Source organism: Ciona robusta, chromosome 5, assembly GCF_009617815.1.
Source record: "Ciona robusta chromosome 5, ASM961781v2".
Classification (NCBI taxonomy): domain Eukaryota; kingdom Metazoa; phylum Chordata; class Ascidiacea; order Phlebobranchia; family Cionidae; genus Ciona; species Ciona robusta.
Window position 1 is genome coordinate 7,085,439 of NC_143239.1, and position 20,494 is coordinate 7,105,932.

General features: G+C 36.5%; 1 protein-coding gene and 1 long non-coding RNA gene across 4 annotated transcripts; one reads left to right on the forward strand and one right to left on the reverse strand.

The window, feature by feature from the left end:
* Nucleotides 1–1,799: 1,799 nt before the first annotated feature.
* On the reverse strand, nt 1,800–17,028 carry LOC149736160 (uncharacterized). Of its 3 annotated transcripts, none has more exons than XM_089878446.1 (13): nt 16,753–17,024; nt 8,763–8,812; nt 8,491–8,551; nt 7,087–8,178; nt 6,491–6,790; nt 5,790–6,078; nt 5,028–5,073; nt 4,278–4,472; nt 3,983–4,096; nt 3,459–3,731; nt 2,800–2,941; nt 2,378–2,502; nt 1,800–2,168 (listed from the first exon to the last, which is right to left on the reverse strand). In XM_089878446.1, the coding sequence occupies exons 1-13, from the start codon at nt 17,000–17,002 to the stop codon at nt 2,160–2,162; spliced, it is 2,946 nt and encodes a 981-aa protein (XP_089734572.1). In that variant the 5' UTR covers nt 17,003–17,024; the 3' UTR covers nt 1,800–2,159. The 3 variants fall into 3 exon arrangements, with proteins under 3 accessions (XP_089734572.1, XP_089734573.1, XP_089734574.1); XM_089878447.1 differs by lacking the exon at nt 16,753–17,024 and adding an exon at nt 13,673–13,992; XM_089878448.1 differs by lacking the exons at nt 1,800–2,168; nt 2,378–2,502; nt 2,800–2,941; ... (3 more) ...; nt 5,028–5,073; nt 5,790–6,078 and having other exon boundaries at nt 6,483–6,790; nt 16,753–17,028.
* On the forward strand, nt 14,621–20,494 carry LOC149736161 (uncharacterized). The gene is made up of 3 exons (XR_016385068.1): nt 14,621–14,826; nt 15,585–15,665; nt 20,355–20,494. It is a non-coding gene; the product is annotated as an uncharacterized LOC149736161 (long non-coding RNA).

Sequence of the window (20,494 nt, forward strand, 5' to 3'; positions counted from 1 at the left end):
TTTTATTTTTTATGGTAAATTCATAAAGCGACCGTTTTATTGATTCCAAAAATACTTTGCTTATTAAAATTGGTCGAGTATAGGCGGAGATATTCGTCCTCAAACAGTGATCTCTAGCGCTATCTTTTTTTTACTACGAGCTCCGTGATTGTGACGTAGGAACGTACTAGTCACGTGACTGATTCATTCGTAAAAGCGAAACCTGCGTTTTTTTTGTGCTTTTTTGCGTTTTTTTGTTCTCTCGTTTTTCGCTGAAAACACTGCCTCTCGCCTTTCTGAATGAGAGCGGCCACGCTTCAACAATTTTGTGACGTGATTTGTCACGTGGGTAGTACACTTCTCAATTTTTTCGCCACGCAACTTTCAAATCAGTTTTATGAATTTCACGGTGTTTGAGCTGGAATATCTTTGGTTATACAGAACCGATTAAAACAAGTAAGGTGTCGTTGGAATTAGAAAAACACACTCTATCGATTAAAGCGAAGTACATTTGGGGTGTGTTTAGGCCCTTTAAAACAATTTACTCTTATGACGAAACAATAAACTTACGAAGCAGGTTCTTCTGTTACGTCATCACTGCTTCTGTGACGTCACATCATCGATGTTTCTAGAAAAGAGCTTATGTACGTAATAATGCCAATTGTGATTTATACTTTACCAATTCTTTGATCTTCTTGCTTCGCGCTTATAGCGCAAATATAATTAGAATATACAAGTAATGTGCCTTGCGTCGACGCAGAACGCGCATGGGGCCCCATGAAAAAATTGCGCAACGAGCACCCGTGGTACAAACCGTATATTGTTACGTCACAACCAGCACGCGTGCGGCGTAAATATAAAAGTAATAATTATGCATGGGCGCGTGTTTCTCGAATGACAAAATTATAACGTATTTAATCGTTTTTTTTTATAACTATAACGTAATATATTGTGACGTGATGATCAGCGAACGCAACATCGCGAGTGACGTAATAAACATATGACGTAATGAATAGCAATGAACCTAACGAACGATGCGAAATGACGTCATAATGCGAGTAACGTAATAAAGAGATCGCTGGTACTTGTATCTGGAATGAAAGATAATGTTAATAATAATAATAGTTAAACACAAGGCACATTACTATGTTAGTATATAATATATGATATAAATATAGTTACTATATATAGTTAGTAGTGGTGCATATAATGGTTAGTAATATAATAGCAATGCAAGTAATCAAATACTTAACTCAAGTCTTGTAGTAGGAACGTACATAATCCCAATCTGCTGGTGCTTCATCCAAACTGCAGCGTGGTAAAAAGGTCGCGCGCTCGAAGGACGTCGTTTTATATGAGAAGCAAAAAACAGGGGTAATTAACAAAAATCGCTGATGACGTTATATTAACACTTGGTGGCGCTAATGGACAAGAACATAGAAATTTAACATAACCGTAGTAAATTAGTCAAACGTGCCAAATATTCCGGTAAATTTCGTATAAATGGACATCTATGTCTATTTTAGTGACCACTGGGTTGGAGCAAATATCGTTAAATGTCTTGCCCAAGAACACACGTACCCGCAATGAAAGCAGCGACGGTCCTTGAACCCATTACCTTTAGCTAAAGTCGAGCGCATACCCACTGTGTACGCTGTGAAAAGCGGCAATGATGTCAATCTCAACTAGTAGAAGCCCCCTGATGGCGATAGTGGGCACAAAAAACACAACACCAGTGTGATAACGACTGTCGTTTCCCCACCACGCGAGGATAAATAAGTTACATACATTCATAAATTACACTATAAAACAACAAGCAATTTAATTATTTGTTTCAAAACGATTTATTTTCAAACGAACACAAAACAGTTAGCACCAAAAAGTCGAGTTTTTAAAATAAGTAGCAGCCTCTTGTACGGAGCAGCTGGTTGACTGCGTGGTTTCATTTCAGGGAAAGCACCAAAGATTAAGCAACGTTAGAACACACACACAATATTTACAACATAGTTCATTGTTACGTCATTTTGACGTCATACAGAATGTTCGTAATCGGAAGCATCACAATATTGTTTGTGACGCGGTAAAGACGTTTGTGGGGATTTTCAGCAATGATTGTGACGTCAGGAGTTCATTTATGTCGTCACAGGAAGTTCGAAAATTAAAAGAATTTCGTTTGTTCTTCAATTTACCTGAAATTGGAAGATTTTTAAAAGATTTAAAAAGTTATATTTTCGTTTATAAGAAAAATATTCCAATACTTCTGATAATTTTTTTTTTATAGAACAACATTTTATATATAATTATTTTATTATTTAACAATTTTTTTTACAATTCTTTTTATTAAATTTTGTTATGTAATATCTCTGGGTGATGATAAACAAGTTACAATTATTCTTACCTGGCCTTGCGATCGTTGTTGGTAAGCTTTCCACAACCATTCGTGAGCAGCAGTTGATGCGGATATCGCGTTAGGGGTTTCCCCTTCTTGCTCGCCGTCGGATGAAAGACTCGCTTCAGGTGAACCTGAGTTAATTATTTAATGGTTACTTAGTTTATCGGGTAACTAATAACTGGGAAAGATAGTAAAGTCTCCAGGGAGACGAAATGGGAAAAAATGAAGTTGATTTAAAACATAAGTTGTAAAAAAAATATTAAAATAAATGTTTTTTTTTAGAATTTAAAAAATATTAAAATTAAAGTTTTTTTGGGAATTAAAAAAAAATTAAAATAAAAAATGTCTTAATTTCGGTGATTACAGTTTGCATTGAATCTGTCAAAATATTGTATTTAGGGTTTGTAACATTTCGTGCCAATATTCACCTTCAGTTGTCACTTGGTTGGCACCGATAGGAAGGGGTTGTTGAAGGTATCTTGCTGCCAATGCTTGGTTCAATACATGGGTTGGGGGAATCCCCTCAGCTGGGTTGCGAGCCATAAGACCTTGAGCGATGGCGGCGTATTGCTGTGGGGTGAAGTGAGTGATTAGTAAATTAGTATAAGTATTTTATTCAGTTTTTGATTTCTACGTAATTTTTGTATAGGGATTAAAGCAAATAATTAGTAAATTAATTAATTGTAATAACTGATAAGTGGTTTCACATTAAAAATACCGAAAAACACAATTCGTACAAATATAAAAGTGATAAATCCAGGAAATCTGGCTTTGATCTGGTTCCATGAAACACACAATAAACAAAATCCAACGAATCGTTTACAATGATAGATATATTTCCAATAGAATGGCATTAAGTTAATTAATTTATTAATTAGAATAAAAGGTAATAGATCCCAGGTCCCCTGGTATGCTTTACTAAACGACCTCATCCATATATTTTCCCCTTCTACACTTTTAGTTTTATTAATTTTGGCCGTCCCCCCAAAAAAACTTCTTTTTAAAATAGTCATTTTAATTGTTTTTGTTTCATCGTTTTTTTAATATTTTTTTTGTCAAAATTACAAAATAGTTCCAGTGTTCCCACCTGGTAAATTGAAGCTGCCGCTGTCGATGCATTGGCCCTCGCGTCCTGTTGTGCTGGCCTTGCATTCGGCATCACTGCGTCAACGTTCGTTGAGTTTTTCATCCATGTTGACATAAGAGGATTATCCATGGACACACGTCGTCCTTTCCTGGACCCCCCAGCCCCCCACACGTGGGTTCCCATATGTACCTTCAAATTACCCTTTGTGGTGAACGATCGACTGCACACGTTGCAAATGAAAGGTTTTTCACCGGTGTGCGTTCGTGTGTGGATCTAAAAAAGATTTAAAAATTAAATAAATTGTCACAAAAAAAAATAAAAGTTATTTAATATGGTGGTGTTTTAGTACAATTTTATAAAAAAAAGCGTTTATACTGAAAAGCTATATAGCCCAAAATATTTTATATAAAAAAATGCAACATGTATTTTATAGTTTCCGTATAACAAGGCCCTTTTATCGCTTTAGTATAAAATTCAATGCATTCAGATTCACATTTAATTAATTAGTGAATGAACTTAACCACCTGCAGCGAACTCGCCGACGAGAATTGTTTCTTACAAATGTTACACCAGTGTCGGGGAACATTGTTACGTTTGGCGTCGGGAAGTTGGGAGGTTTCGTCAATTTCCAACGGGCGCTGTTGATTAATTTAATAATTAGGAACAGAAAATTAACAAACAGTAACTATTTATCCCACTTAAATTTAAGAATAAAAACTATTTTTTTGCCATTAATATAAAAAACATGGGTTAAAAAATAGGAGATGGTGGCTTGGTGTCTGTATTTTAGACAACCCTTTTTAATATACTTTTTTTTACCTTCATAGCCATTCTGAGCTCCTCTCCGTTCTCTCCTCTTTGCTCTTGGATGCCGGATGTTGACCCAATAGACGATGACGGACTGTCACATGACGACCCCCCATCATGCGTCATCAGATGTTCCTTCAGATCTTCCTCACTCTCAAGTTGTCGGAGGCAAATTCCGCATGGAAAGAACGGCCGCTGGGTGTCAGGCTGGAGCAAGATAAACAAAACGTGTAAATCTCAAAAATCTTACACAAAATACAAAATTTGTAAAAAGTTATAAATTCGGAGGAAACACCGCTGGATAACGGGCTTAACAGAAATTAATTGTTTTTGGAAATTTTCGTTACATTTTTTTTGTTATTAGAAAAAAATGGTTTTCTTCTAAACTGTGTAATATCTGGGTAATGGGGCAACTTTTACCTAAATCTCAGGTCCTACAGTGTAATACAGGTTTCATCTACGTATGATATAATAGGCCCGCTAGGTGCTTTCCGTAATATCAATTAAGCAGTAAGCTTAAGTAATATTATTTTAATCTAGTATTTTTACTTTTCCATATAAAGTGATGCATCTATTTTAATAAACAAAGAACCTGCATTAAAACGTTGCGTGTTCGTTTTATGACAATAAGACGCATCATTAAACGCGAGTTTCGGCTGCCTATTACATCATATTACATCATCGTATATATATATTACATCATAATGCATTAGAACGTTGGCAGTATATAATTCGAACGTTATAACAATACAAGCAACTCACTTCGCGGGCTGAAGCTATTTCCGTACGCTGGGCCGTCTCCTGGTATCTAATAAAATATAAAACGCTGACGTTATTAATATTTTATACTAGAATTATTATAGATTGTGCGTATAATGTTCCACAATGAGACGACAATTTAATCTATGACGTCATAGTAGGATATTAATTCACACATTGGCATTTATGGGTTTTCTATAAATTAAACTAAGGTTCAGTCAGCCGTATATTAAGAATATTATAACAATATTTACCTAAAGTTACATACGTGGTAACTTGTGGGCAGGCACGAGGTGTATGGAACAGAACACCCGTGTTATAACTACTGTCGTTGCCCCGCCAAGCGAGGATAAATAAGTTACATACGTGGTAACTTGTAAGCTGGCACGAGGTGTATGAAACAGAACACCCGTGTTATAACTACTGTCGTTGCCCCGCCATGCGAGGATAAATAAGTTACATACGTGGTAACTTGTAAGCGGGCACGAGGTGTATAAAACAGAACACCCATGTTATAATGACTGTGGTTGCCCCGCCATGCGAGATAAATAAGTTACATACGTGGTAACTTGTAAGCGGGCACGACTTGTATGAAACAGAACACCCATGTTATAACGACTGTGGTTGCCCCGCCATGCGAGGATAAATAAGTTACATGCGTGGTAATTCGTAAGCGGGCACGAGGTGTATAAAACAGAACACCCGTGTTAAAACGACTGTCGTTGCCCCGCCAAGCGAGGATTAAAAAGTCATTTATTATTTCACCTTTCAGTGTTTCCGTTTTCTGCAAAAACTTCTTTAAATTCCTCTTTCTGCGGTGCCGGGGAAACACTGCTGAGATCCAAAGCGTCGAACCCACTCTGACCCCTATGCTCGGTAACGATAGCGGGAAACCCCCCGTTCTCGGGTTTATCCGGGGTCCGGTACTTCCTTTCACTGACCCCACCTTCGTAACCCCTAACTGGGGAGGGGGGGTTGCTGGGGGGGCGACGACCAGACGCCGAAAGATCGACAACTGCTTCGGTTTTCACTTTTTCGCCCTCTATTTGTGGCACTGAGGATAAAAATCAAATTTAATTATTTTAATTAATTAATTAATAAATAAATAAAATATACATTACGTTAGAATAGCCAGCTATAGTTAAGTGGTCTCGCGGCGCCATTTGAATTTCTTATTTTTACTTTGCAACTTTATAATTAAACTACAACACACATAGCTTTTAATACACATCACACTGTCGAGTATTTCAAATGTATTTTTATTTATCCTTGCTTTGTGTGAATATATACCGCTCATAAATTTAAAGCAGTTATCATAACTTTAGTTTTAGATTTAATTGCATGCGTATAAGTCCTATATGTGTTTTAATATAAATATTAAAGGTCTACGATACAACCAATATACAGTGCTCTATTTTATTCTAGATGATTAAAAATTTAAACTACAATATACACTCGTTAGTTACATGGTGGGGCCATTATCATCTTCTGCTTCATAGCCAACAAATTCTGTTGCTGCTGTTTATTCACTATCGCGTGCATCTGCATGTGCTGTGCGAGTCCAACTTGATCGTTGAATATGGAGCTACAAAGAGGACAAATATGACTCTCGGATTTAGCAGATCCTCCTCTCTTGCTCACGGAGGAGCCTCCTGATGAGGAAGCGGGAGGGAGCTCACGTCGGTGGACGCTGCTGTAATGCGTGCGGAGGTTGCCACGTGTGGTAAAGGCTCGTGAACATAAGTCGCATTGGTATGGACGTTCGCCTGCGGAGATATTAGGTGTTATTGCATCCGCATTACAGTCAATAATGTTCTATATAGGTAGGATTTAGCCCGGAAAAAAAACACCAATTTTCTGGCCTGTTTTAATACGAACCTCACATAACAACTTTAGTCGGCCATATTGGACATTAAAACGCTGATAAATTATCAGAAGTGCTATTTCAAACTGACTTACTTGGCACACGAGGTGTGTGAAACAGAAACCCGTGTTATAACGATAAATAAATTAAATTCGTTCAATCATTTATTCATCTACCTGGATATTATACTTTATTCACCTGTATGGGTTCTGTAATGTAGCTTGAGTGCGCTTGGGCAACTTAGAACACGACGACAAGTCCGACATTGGTTCTTTACCCATTCCTCCCCGTTGTCGATTTGACCCGGATGTTTCGGCTCGTTTCGGATCATCTGCGTCCTCTCTAAAGACTGGGAGACCTGGTTTCGATCCTGGAAGGTTGGATGTTGCTCAGGACGCTTTGGGAGGAGGTTTTTGTTCCTCAGCATCGCTGATACATGCTCCGGTAGCGAAGATTGTGGTTGTTGTTGGAATAAAAACGGGTTTGGCGTTTGTTTTATTTGTTCTTGTTGTTGTTGTTGTCGATGTTGTTGCAGCGCGCGTAGCATCGCTTCGTTGTTGGGTTCCATGCGTGGGGGGTCCTGGGGCTCCATGGGTCTCTGTTGGGGCCGGGGTGGCTCTGGAGCAGGGGGTGAAATGGAGGCGCGTCTGAATGATGATTGGGGGTCAGAGGGGCCGAATGGGGGGCTTGTAGATGCTGACATCGCCATTGCTAGTCTCGCTGGATCTGGAGGTAAGATACCTGGGTTTGTCCCCAAAAGTTGGGTGATTGGGTTGAACACTGGTGGCGCTGTGGGGGCTTCGTTGCTAGGTAACCCGTTTTGTTGTTGTCGTTGGGACAGAAGGTTAAGTTGCCAATGCAAGTAATGGATCATCTGGATCTGGTATGTGTGTTGTTGCTGGATCATCTTAACTTGTTCCTTGATCACCTGGAGCTCGGAAGATCTGCTCTCGGAAGATGATCGAGTTTCTGATGATGATCTTCGATCTTCATGCTCCTCTCTGGATGCTGGGATCACAAATGGCTCCCGTGGAGGTTGTGGATCGATCCTGGGTGGACTTTGGTTGGGGGAGGATGATTGGAAAGTCTTTATTTCATCTTTTTCCTCCTGGATGACCGGGAAAGCTCCCGGAGCAACATCCGTGGGTTTGTCTTCGTCTTCCTGGATGCAGAGAGGTTGCTCCTCATACGTGTCGTCATGAGAGGAGAAGATTTGGCTCCTTGTTTCCTCCGGATGTTGGAAACGTGGAGGGGAGTGATGAGGTGGGGAAGAGGATGATCTGGCGACATCTGGAAGGAAAGTAAAGTTTATAAAAAACAAGCAAATTTTATTTGTACAAAAATTAGAAATAAAACAAAATTGAAGAATTTTTTAAAGTTTTATAAATAAACAATTAAAACGGCATTAATCTAAAAAAAAATTGGCTACATTATCTATAATTTATAAATAACTTACTTATCTATATTTAGAAATATATGACTGTTTTTTTGGTTTATTGTTTTATAATTTCCTGCGATTATTTTCAAGGGTTTATTTTTGTCGCAAAAATTAGGAAATGATTTGTTATAATTAATTGTTAATTTTAATTATTAAATAATCACCTTCGTAATAAAGTGGTTGGTGGTTCGAATCCGGGGCCGGAAAACCGTTCGTTTGACGCTCCTGGAAAGTTAGTTTGTTTAAGTTAAAAATAACAAATTAGAAAAAAAAAGTAAATTTGTTCAGAATTGGAAAAAAATTGTTTTAAACACTTTTTATTTGTTTTTAACAATCTTGTATATTTTAATACAAGTTTGTTAAAATATTTCGGGTTCTATTTACAACGAAACAACTAATTCGAAATGTTTTTACAATTATTCTTCGTATATTTTACCTCTTCCTTCATGCTGTTGGGTGACGTAGCACCGATGTTTGGAGTCGATTCTGTAATAGAAGAAAAGGGATTTAATACGTGTTGATGACGTAGTCATTTAGGCTAATGATCATTTTATGATGTAGTCGTTTCGGAAGATGACGTAGCGATTCTATGACGTATTCATATTATGACGTTATCATGTATACAGACGACATATTGGCTTAACTACACCAGCAGGTGGTCTTAAAGCTAAGCTGGTACTTTGAGGTTTCCTAACCAACCAACCTCAAAACAAACATCTTAATTTAGATTTCAAACAACGCGTGAAACTCATTATGACGTAGAACACACGCTTCAATGTGACGTCACAGAGGATTGAACAAGGAGGACATTGTTAGCAAATAAACTAAATTTATCGAAATTGAAAATAACAACAAAGACGAAGCCGCCACGCGGTTTACGCGACCCGTGGCGGATGGCGCAACAACACTAACGTGGCGTATGTATACAAACCCAAAATTTACTTGGAAAACTAAAATGTTGAATGTGTGCGGGGGGTGGGGGCCTCTTATGATATTGGGCACGAAATATCAAGGAATAAAAAACCGTGGCCGTCACGCTTGGCTGCGTTCGCGTCACGCTTCGATAACGATCGGAAAAACACTCGAATTCGATTTATTACGTCATAATGAGTCAAAGTTACTAAACAATGGTTTGTGTTCGACAATAATCGAAATTTGAGAATAAGTTCCTCGTATTGTGACGTCATAACCATCTAGAATGAACAGCGTCATAATACGTCTTGTTTTGATGATTTACCGAATTCCAGAACGAAATATTTTGATGTAAAATGAAACGGAACAATCGGATCAGTGACGTAACAATGCTGTTTGTCATTTCGTGGTTTTGAACAATTGTATAAGTTTCTAGATCTAGTTGCGCGATCACGTGTCGTAATACGTCATCAGTGTGACGTCATAATAGATGCATTGTCAAGAAACTGGTCACGGTTAAATGGTTTTGCAGTGAGTTATAGCAGTGCTGCACGGCGGGTAAAAGTTGAAAGGTTGGCAAGAGGGGCAACACATAAAAACATGAAAACAATCACCCACAAAGTTACATACGTGGTAACTTGTAAGCGGGCACGAGGTGTATGAAACAGAACACCCGTGTTATAACGACTGTAGTTGCCCCGCCATGTGAGGATAAATAAGTTACATTCATTCACCTATTTATTCAATCGTTCATACTCATTTCAGTGAAAACAGTTAAAAAAAATTTCATTTGTTGCGCAGTAAAACACGGCAGCACTTGCACCCATTCAACCGTGACCATTGTCCGGCTTCTGTTGCCTTTGTTTCGTCATAATGTAACATAAGGCGCATGCAAACAGTACTGACCACTAGCATTGTGATGCAATCTATACGTATTGTTACGCATCAATGGAATCAGCGAAGCGTAACCAACATTTTCACACCGTTTATTTTTCACACGCAATGTTTTTAACAAAATTTAACAAAAATACGATTTTATTAAGTTTTACACAAATTCTTGCGAACACGAAACTTTGGGGGTGATTCTAAAGCATTGTTACGTCACAGTGCATGGACGCGATGTTTCGAGCGCAATAATAACTTAAGCGACTTCATCTCGCGGCCTGTTCGACACACGACACCGGATCTTAAGTACGGATGCATAACCAGCTATAACGGCCTATCGACTTATTTATAACATAATGCAGTTTGCGGGAGGCTGGTGAATTCATATGTTGGTCACAAAGCGTGGTCAACACGTGGCTGGATGTATAGTAGGGTGGGGTAAGATTGGACAATAGATTCAGGGAAAACGGGACATCTTTAGCACATAATATTCTAAAGTTCTGATCGTGTTTTAAACGAACAATAACGGTCTATGGGAATCGTGAGGATACGGTTTTAGAATTCGTACTTTGTTTACTACCTAACGGGACGAGAAAATATAATGAAAATATGTCCCATCTTTCCCCTACTATATACACAAACAACAAACCAAGTAATGTTTACAACCAGCCTTGTTCAGCGTATATATTTTTAAAGTTTTATGCAAATAAAATATCTGATTGAGTCCTATTTTTATTTTGATTGAATTCTATTCTAAAATAAAATCCGTTCAAATTATAATAATTGAATCTAAAATTAACCGATTACATCATTCTCACAAATTTCCAAATTTGGAAACATTTTGCTGTTTTGTTTTTAGAATTAATTAGTTTTAGGATCACTCACAATTGTGATTATGCGATAAACAATCACCACTTACTCATAACACTACCCATTATGACGTAACGAACATGTGTCATAATAATATTGTCTTCCCGTCTCGTCACTTGGGGGGTTTCCGGGGTCACAGGGGTTATTAGTCATAACATATTATAGGGGTTAGGGGGTTGGGGGGTATAAGCCGCGTATGAGTCAATCCATGAAATGAAAACGAATTTTCCAGCGGTCTTTACCCATACATAGTTTCGTAGATTTGTTAATATATTTTGCTGAATTTCCTAAATAGTTTAAAACGACATTTAAGGTTGCAACTTGTTTTATAAAGGCCAAGTTCATTTAACAGCAACGCTATTTTGACACTCAAGTAGTTTTATCCATAGCGTGTTTTAACGACTCGTTTTGCTGTTAATTTCATTTTCTCCGTTGTTTTAAATAAAGATTAACTTTGTTAATGTAATTAAATGAATAAATGCAAATTATTTTATATATTTCCGTTTACCAAAGTAATTTATAATTATAGTTTCCGGAATTCCCAATGTATTTTAAATCATAGTTGCGCGGATGACGGGACCACTTTTAAGGAATACTGTTTTATACAAATGACGTCACGGATTAATATCGTAAATATAATCCTCCGCGAAAGAAATTTAATTTTCCAATGTCCAGTTATATTCACCCGCGGACACGTCGAATATAACATTAGCCAGGACTGGAAATCGATCGTTGTTATCTATGTTTGGAAGTTAAGTCTTAAAGGGGACTTAAGTCACGTTTTATAATTGCTATTGTTCATGTATGGGTTTTATTGAACTAAAAACATTTTCATTATTTCCGTTTGAAACGGCTCCGTTTCCGATTTATCGAAGCTTATATTTATACGTGTGCCAGTAATATTAATAGAGGAAACTGGTTGATGCCACATTTTATAATTGGTGTACAGATATATAGTCCTTATTAAAATAAATCTACATTTTCAATTTTTCGTTGAAATATAAAATAACGATAGTTCGAAAACCGTACCGATTTAAACGGAAAATTTTTGAACAGTAGATTCAGCCAAGTAAGGTCTATCTGTACAACCGATTATAAGATCCACCTAAGTTCCCTTTAAGACTCATCGGTCATCATAGAGCGCGCTGGATCCAACCAACCGTTGTAACCTATACTGGCCACAACCAAACCCCCCTAATCCGCAAGAATGTGCACCACGTTAAAGAGATTAACAGAATCTTAACCGGTTACCGACCAATTTAAAGCCACATGTAAAAACCCTAATGCGTTCAGGCATAGCACGCTTCTGGCTTTCCTTCAAAGCGTGTTAAAACTGGGAAATACGCCGCAAAAACAGGGTTAACTGAGATTAGAAGAATTAAAGGTCTTGTCCTTTTTAAATAAGATTCAACTCTATTCAAATATAAAAGTATTTCAATGCGCATTACTGAAACGGAAATCCTGTTTACACAAACACATACAAATATATGTATATTACGCATTGGGTGCATTGCTAACGCTAATACACCAATAATCCAAGTGTACACAAACCTCAACAAATATCATAAACTCAAATCAACAGTTTACAATTAGATGTTAAGTTACTATTCATGTTCCTCTCTATAATAAGATACATAAATCTATATATGAAGCAGAACACGACACCTTTATAATAAGTTGTGGTAATTTTTTCATATGAACGTAAATCCAGATGATTATACATTACATGCGGCCAGCTACACCACGTTGCGTTGCGTTGCGTTAAGCCTTGATATTTACGTTTCGTTTCAAGCGAGGACTTTAGACAAACCAAGTCGTGTTAACATTCAAGCGAACCAGAGTTATAAATAACAACAATAAGTGCGCCATGACCATACAACACATATTACACTAAGTTTCGTTATCGTGCGATGACGTCATCTAAATATGACGTCATTTGGGTATGACGTGATGCAATAAAAATGTTACAAAATCGTGTAGATCGTTGTTTTGTAATAATGTAAATATCCAATCGATTATTCGCGCTTTAGGCATATTACGTATTGTGATGTCACAGCCACAGACAATGGGCAAAAGGTAAAGAAATTGTTTAAACTAGAATCAATCGCAATACTACGTAACAATACCCATTGTTTCCGATAAATTACTGCATTGTGACGTCATACTCACGGGTATACTAAGCATCATTACGTTTTAACGAGAACAATTAAATTAATTGTTTATATTCTAAAATATAAATCATTCGAATTTTAACAATCATTAAATTATGACGTAATAAATCACTGCACGATATAATTGTGCGATCATAAAGGCTATTATGACGTAAATCATTACAAAGTCGTATTAGGAAAAGGTTAAAATTTCCCTTCAAAGTTTGCAGTTAAATTTGGAAGCTTATGGCAGCGTCAGTTGTTACATATTCAGAACTTCCTGACTCGCAATCAAAATGGGGCGACGGGAAGCAATAAACGAACTGCACTTAATTAACTTCAACAATCTAACTTAAGAACACGAGTTTGTGCTGGGTAGCTGGAAACTAAAGTCACTACAACGCTTATTAGAAGTCTAAACACATTACCGTTTCGCAAAAATGTTTTTTTTTTGGCGGTAAGGTTTAAATATGCCAACACATGGTAGATTAAAGTTGAAATATTGATAAAACTCGTTGTTGAAACTCACCTGTACTGTACAGAATACTCGGGTCACAAAATCTTGGTCCAAAAGTGAAGAAAACTTAATAAACTAATATATTATTGCGACCACTGCCCAACTAATCTGTGTTACATGCAAGTGATGTTTCTGCATATGAAGCAACAATCCTCCTCGCTCCTCATAAAGAAAGAAACAAAGAAGAGAACCTTTTTCACTCCGTCCCTCTTTTCTCTCGCACGCCACGCCGTTTATGCAAAAATCTCGAAGCGTATTGATAAGGCTACGATGGACGCCGCGGGATCTGCCACCTTTATTTTAATTCTCACGCGCCCGCGTCATTTTTCTGCTGGAAGAAAGAGACGCGCCGCTTTCAACAGTTTTAATGCAAATGTTGCAGCCACTGATTAAACAATTGTAACTTCAAGTTGAGATTCTATGACGCGAAACTAGAACAACAAATAATACCGACCCCAATACCGTCTGTGACGACACAAAGTTACATTGTGACGTCATTGATTTTTGATTGTTATCCCAAAGGTGAGTCGCGAATGACGCGAAATAAGTTCGAGAATAAAATCTGGGTCAAACTACTTGTGACGTCACAAGTCAATTTCGAGATTGTTTCAAAATTTCTCGAATGCGGAAATAATATTCATCGTTGCGTAACACACGCTGATTGTTACAAAACCTAATCAATTATGACGTCACGGATGTTTGTTACTTACCGGAAGTTACAAATATCCCGTAAAATCAAATAAAGTCAAAACTTGATTAATTAACACGTCATAGATTAATTAACAAACGTAAACTATCTAAGCTACGTCATCGTGACGTCACCGGGGTGTTAAAAAAATAAAAAAAACATTAAAATATTTTTTTTAAATATTTCATAATTTGATATTTATTAATAACTTGTAATCACTTTAATTAAAAAATTAGATGTAAATTAATCCGACTTTAAAAGTTTCCAATTTTCCTGGAAAATATTGGCGGGAATATAAGGAAAGACATTTAAATCAAATCTAAGCTCTGCTATTGGTTAATATCTCATATTAATGAACTGTTAACTCACTTTGGCGCCTGTGACGTAACAATGGGTGAAATACGCAGGTTTTGTTGCTGGTAATATTAAATTACTTGTACATTTCCAGGAACAAAAGCGGATATTTCAATAGCTACTGGTAAGACGAGTTGAATTTCAATTAACTAACGTATATGGACGATTGTTGTGCACCATATCTACTCAAAAGTCGTATTACTATGTGGTAAACATACAAACTTCTCGGTTTGGAGTTATCCCAAGGGTATTATGTTACTATCGTGAATAGAGAGGCCTGGGTTCGATTCCAGGCGGCTTTTGTGCGAGGTTTATTATATTTTAGCGATCTCTAGTTAGCAAATGTGCTTTAACGTCTAAAATTCCATTTCCTGATAAAAAAGCGACTTCATGGCGATTGAAGTGGTTGTGTCGTTTTACGAATATCGAACCAATAGATTTTGAATTTTATTATAGGGTGGGGTAAGATGGTCCATGGTTTCGTAGCTTGGGGTAAGATGGTCCACGTATATATATAAACAGTAGGGTACTTGGGGTAAGATGGTCGTTTTTTTTTTCTTGTCGAATTTAGTAGTAAACAAAGTAAATTAAAAGAATTATAAAACTGTATCCTCACAACTCCCATAGACCGTTGTAAAATAATAAAAAAACACGTTCAGGAAATATTGGATATTATGCGCTAACGGTGTACCATCTTCCCCCTTAGTATTGTAATTGTACAAACTTTTCTTTCGTCATTGTTACGAAACAACCATTCGCGAAACACGCGATAAAACGCGACTCATATTTGTTAATTAATCAAGGACAATCAACCACAATGCGGATTGTTCAAACTTCTTTTATTTTTTCTATCGATTATGACGTAACAAACCGTCTCATTAGGTGATTACGTCATCAAGGGATTGGCGAGCGGAATACTTTAAACGTCGCGATGTTTCGATGGAACTTTTAATCTTAACACAGGTAATTGTCACGTCACAGAAAGGAAACAAATTTTTCTAACAAAAATTTCAGAATTTTACAACAATGAGTGTCGATGTTTTACTGTAAATGCTATCGTTATTACGTCACAAATCTTTGTTTTGTCACTAAAGAATCGAATTTTTACAATCGTTATTGTGACGTGTTTACGCAATAATGACGTCATAATAGTTGAAACGAGGCGCGATTTCCCGCGGTTTAAAGGTGACGTCACAACACATATACAATAAATATCTGGGTTAATTCGGGAATATAACACTTTGCTGAAGGTGTAAACTCCTTTTATGATGTCACACTTTAGTATTATCGACAATTTTCGACCATTGCGCTGTGTGACGTAATAATAAACTAATTAAAAGGCCAAGGTTGGAAAATCAGGGATCCTGGGCTCAAATCCACGCTAAGGTTGAAGAACCAGGGTTCCTGGGTTCGAATTCAGGTCAGGGTTTTACATTAATCAGTCAGTAAACCGAGCGTTTGTTTATAGAATATTAGAAAACGCCACAAAAAGCATAAATATTTTATAACATATCTATATCATGTGGTTCGCCACGCTTCATTAACTGTTGACACTGGTGCGTATTGCATCTATTGTGGCATTTTTATTTCTCATTTAAAAAATAATGTTTTTACACGTTTGGCGATTTTTTTTGGGCGATAACAATTGTATAACCGTATTCTCGCGACTGTAAAAGAACGTTGTTAATTGTTTAAAACACGATCGGGGAACGTGGGACAATATGTGCTAACGGTATCCATCTTTCCCCACAATATTATATACATTATGCAATAACGGTGTCCATCTTACCCCGCAGGTTTATAAATAAACATTTGATTCACTTACGTAACAAAAATATGTCATTCGCCAGTTCTTAATTTGTTGATTAAATTTTGGGCGAAATTTCTTTGCAATAAAAAAGGTCGTAAAATATAAATCACAGGTGACGACAGCAATCGCCGCAATACTGCCTTTAATAACTTGGTAGTAAAATAATATGGGGGTATTTTCAACTATATCAAATTAGCACATCATAAACGTAGTAATAAATGATTAATGAAATATAAATACCTTCGTGTTGCTCCATCTTACATAACGGAGTTTCCATCTGAGGTTCGAATATATCTTTTCCTCCGTCACACGTTGTCTCCATTTTCTGAATTGTGGATTGGGTTCTCACTTTCCCTGGCAAGTCCTCGCTTGGTGGGGTCTGGTTTAATTCACCACGATTGAAGTTTGTGTTGTAGCTGGCGTCCATATGCGCGGCACCAACCGATGTGAAGTTACACTGCTGTGGCCTCACCTGCTTTCGACGAGACATATCCTTAAACAATTCATATATTCCTATTCACCGACGCACGAGGTGAAGCGCCTTTTTCTTCGCAACTGTAACTTGTACAAGATGACCAATTCTCTCTAAGCGTAAAAAGATAACGAGTCACAAAATTTAAGATAAAAGACAAAAGACAGCGATAACTTGGCTACAGGTTCTGTTTTATTTTTACCCCGTTTATCAATCCTTGTATCTACATTGTTTGTTATGGAGCATAAACTAAATTGTTGATACTACTTTTGTGACGTACTGGTAACATATCTTTTATGCATTTGACTACAATAGCTCAGATTGTATTAATTAACATAAAGAAGAGATTAGAATTAGCAGCTTTTCATTTTGTTTTCTTATTCTATTTGCTGGTAAACAAAGAATTATAAAACCGTATCCTTACGACCCCCGTTGACCGTTGTTAATTGTTTCAACACGAACGGGATATTTGGATATTTTGCGCTAAAGGTGTCCCATCTTCCCCACCCTACTATATACGAATATGAATACTGTTATTCAGTATATGTATAAATACACTGTAACAAATTAGCATAAACATACCAGTATATATATACATATATACGTGTATATATATATACGGACTTTACACACATCTATATTTGCATAGTAGCGCATATATAAATGACTAATCTAAATATAACATTAACATTTAGAAATACCTGTTGCCTAATAATAAATTAGTAGACATGCGTTGAAACAGTCGGAGTTCAATTTTAATTTACACCTATATAACTCCCAAACATATGTTTTATCCATTAGCGTGTTTTAAAGTATGTTATTTTACCGTTACTTTCCGTATTTTGTTTCTCTATTTTATTCTGACCAATGTTCTGTTAACGATCTATGGAAGTCGTGAGGATACGGTTTTATAATTCTTTGAGTGTTCTTTGTTTACGTCCAAATGGGACAAAAAATGGAATAAAATGTGTCCCATCTTCCCCCATATATATAACAATATAACGTCAATTAGTCCTCAACAGATACAACGACAATATTTAGTAAAGTTTATAATATATTGGTTCAATTGTGCGTCACCGGCAATAACAATCCCTCACAAAACCCGGGATATTTTCCCTTGTTTTCTGGTGATTTAATAAGATTAGCGCGTCGTCACGCGGGTTAACTGTTACGTCATAACGGAAAACAATATGTTCGCGCGAGAGCGAGTTTTTAGAAATTCTTGTAAATTTTTCAATCGAGCGAAAACGAGAGAAAAATTTGTCCTAAAATTTTACGATTTTTTTTAGCTTTGATCGCCTGTTAGGTTTCGTGTGAACGCGTAAGTTATGTAAGCATGCTCGGTATGAACAATGCTAGTTAAGTGTATTTAAACGCAATGTAGTATTATACCATATGGTATATTACTCTAAAAAACAATTACTCACAAAGTTACATACGTGGTAACTTGTAAGCGGGCACGAGGTGTATGAAACAGAACACCCGTGTTATAACGACTGTCGTTATATTATATATTACGTTATATCTTGTAACAACAACAGCAGAATAAATTTCGCCGCCACATACGTAATTCTGTGACGTCAATTTAAAATGACGTCATCAGACAGCATTCGCCAGCAAGATTAAAAATGGAATGAAATTTTCCAAATTTTTTTGTCTTTTGCATAAATTTAAGAACTACAAGCCTCATGTCGAGGTCGTTTGTTTGGCAATAAAATCGACGAAGTAAAACTCGGAAAGTGTTGTTACATGGACGGCTAATCAATGGTGCGACTTATAATACGCCAGCACAGACTTAGCGGCAGATAATGGGAATCGCGCGGCTTAATGAAGTAAACAACATTTTTATTCCAGAATATTCCGCGATCGCGATCGAAGCGAATATTCAATATTCCTCCGCGAGTTAATGGCCCGAAAAATATTAAACATCTTATGATGGACAGTGGTAGAAATAACATTAATAATAAATTAACCATAGAAATCTTATACTTCTAATAATGTGCATTATGACGTATACAAAAAGACAAAAGGACTGTTATTTACGTACACAAATATTATTATTACGTCATAAATGCTTACTAAACCATTTGAATTTGTTTCTTTCGAATAAATCAAATATTTTTCATAAAAACACGAATATTTCGAATATTTTGTGCCGAATATTCGTTCCTTTTAATTAAAGTCAGAAAATATATCGAATGGTGACGTCATCTAAGGTGATATCTACTGGAAGGACATTTTTGATCCGCTAGATTAAAAAAAGATAAAAATTCGAATACTCAACCGCAAGAATATCGAATGTGTGACGTCATTATTGAATGGTCTTGTTAGTGAGATGAATATATTATGTAACTTATTTATCCTCGCATGGCAGGGCAATGACAGTCTTTATAACACGGGTTCTTGTTTAGGGATAATCGGCATTGTTACGTAATAAAATACATTTCCTGTTTATGCTATAATATTTTAAACTGTTACGACACAAACGAAACACATTAGAACGATTATGACGTACAAGTTTCGTGCTAGTTTACTTTGCGTGGTAATTTAAACACTTTTTGTGGAGTCTAAAGGTTCTGTACGGGTGTTTGTATTACTGTGGGGTAAGATGGATACCGTTAGCATATAATATCCCATATAGTACTGTGGGGTAAAATGGATACAGTTAGCACATAATATCCCATATAGTACTGTGAGGTAAGATGGATACCGTTAGCACATAATATCCCATATAGTACTGTGGGGTAAGATGGATACCGTTAGCATATAATATCCCATATAGTACTGTGGGGTAAAATGGGACAGAGTTGGCACATAATATCCCATATTTCCTGATCGTGTTTTAACAATTAACAACCCTCTTTTGGAGTCGGAAAAAATAAAAAAAGAGAAATCTTCTTTTTTTAAATTTATTTGAGGTAATGGGCCAACTTTGGCCTAAATTTCATAAAAAAAATTTTAAAACATAAATATAAAATTGCCTTTATCTTTTTGAATTCGATATCGAAGATCAAATTAATTAAAACAACGAAGAGAAGGAAATTTTAGTAGCAAATCGACGCAATCGATAAAACACGCGGTAAAAAGAAGAAATTATCAGCAAAACAAAATTCGTTAAAGTAGATTATAACAGAAATAATATGAAAGCAGAATAATGTGATAATTGATAATTTTCAAATCTCCATATTTAATCAAAGGGTTCCGGGTTCGATTCCCTTTCAGCAGAATCGCAAGAATTCGATTTTTTATCGTTAGAACAAGGATTTGAATTTTACATCTTAAGCTACAAATCTGGGGGGTGTAACATTTTAAATCGCGGTGACACCCGTGGTACACCTGACACCTAACATCGAGTTTCTTTCCTGTTTAGATTGATTACAACCCCGAAACAAAATGACTTCTAAACCAGAACATTGATCAAAGGGTACTGTGACGTCACAACGGCGACAATAAATCACGAATTCGAGAATTCTGGATTTTTTGCAGTTTAAATAAAATATTTTTAGAAAC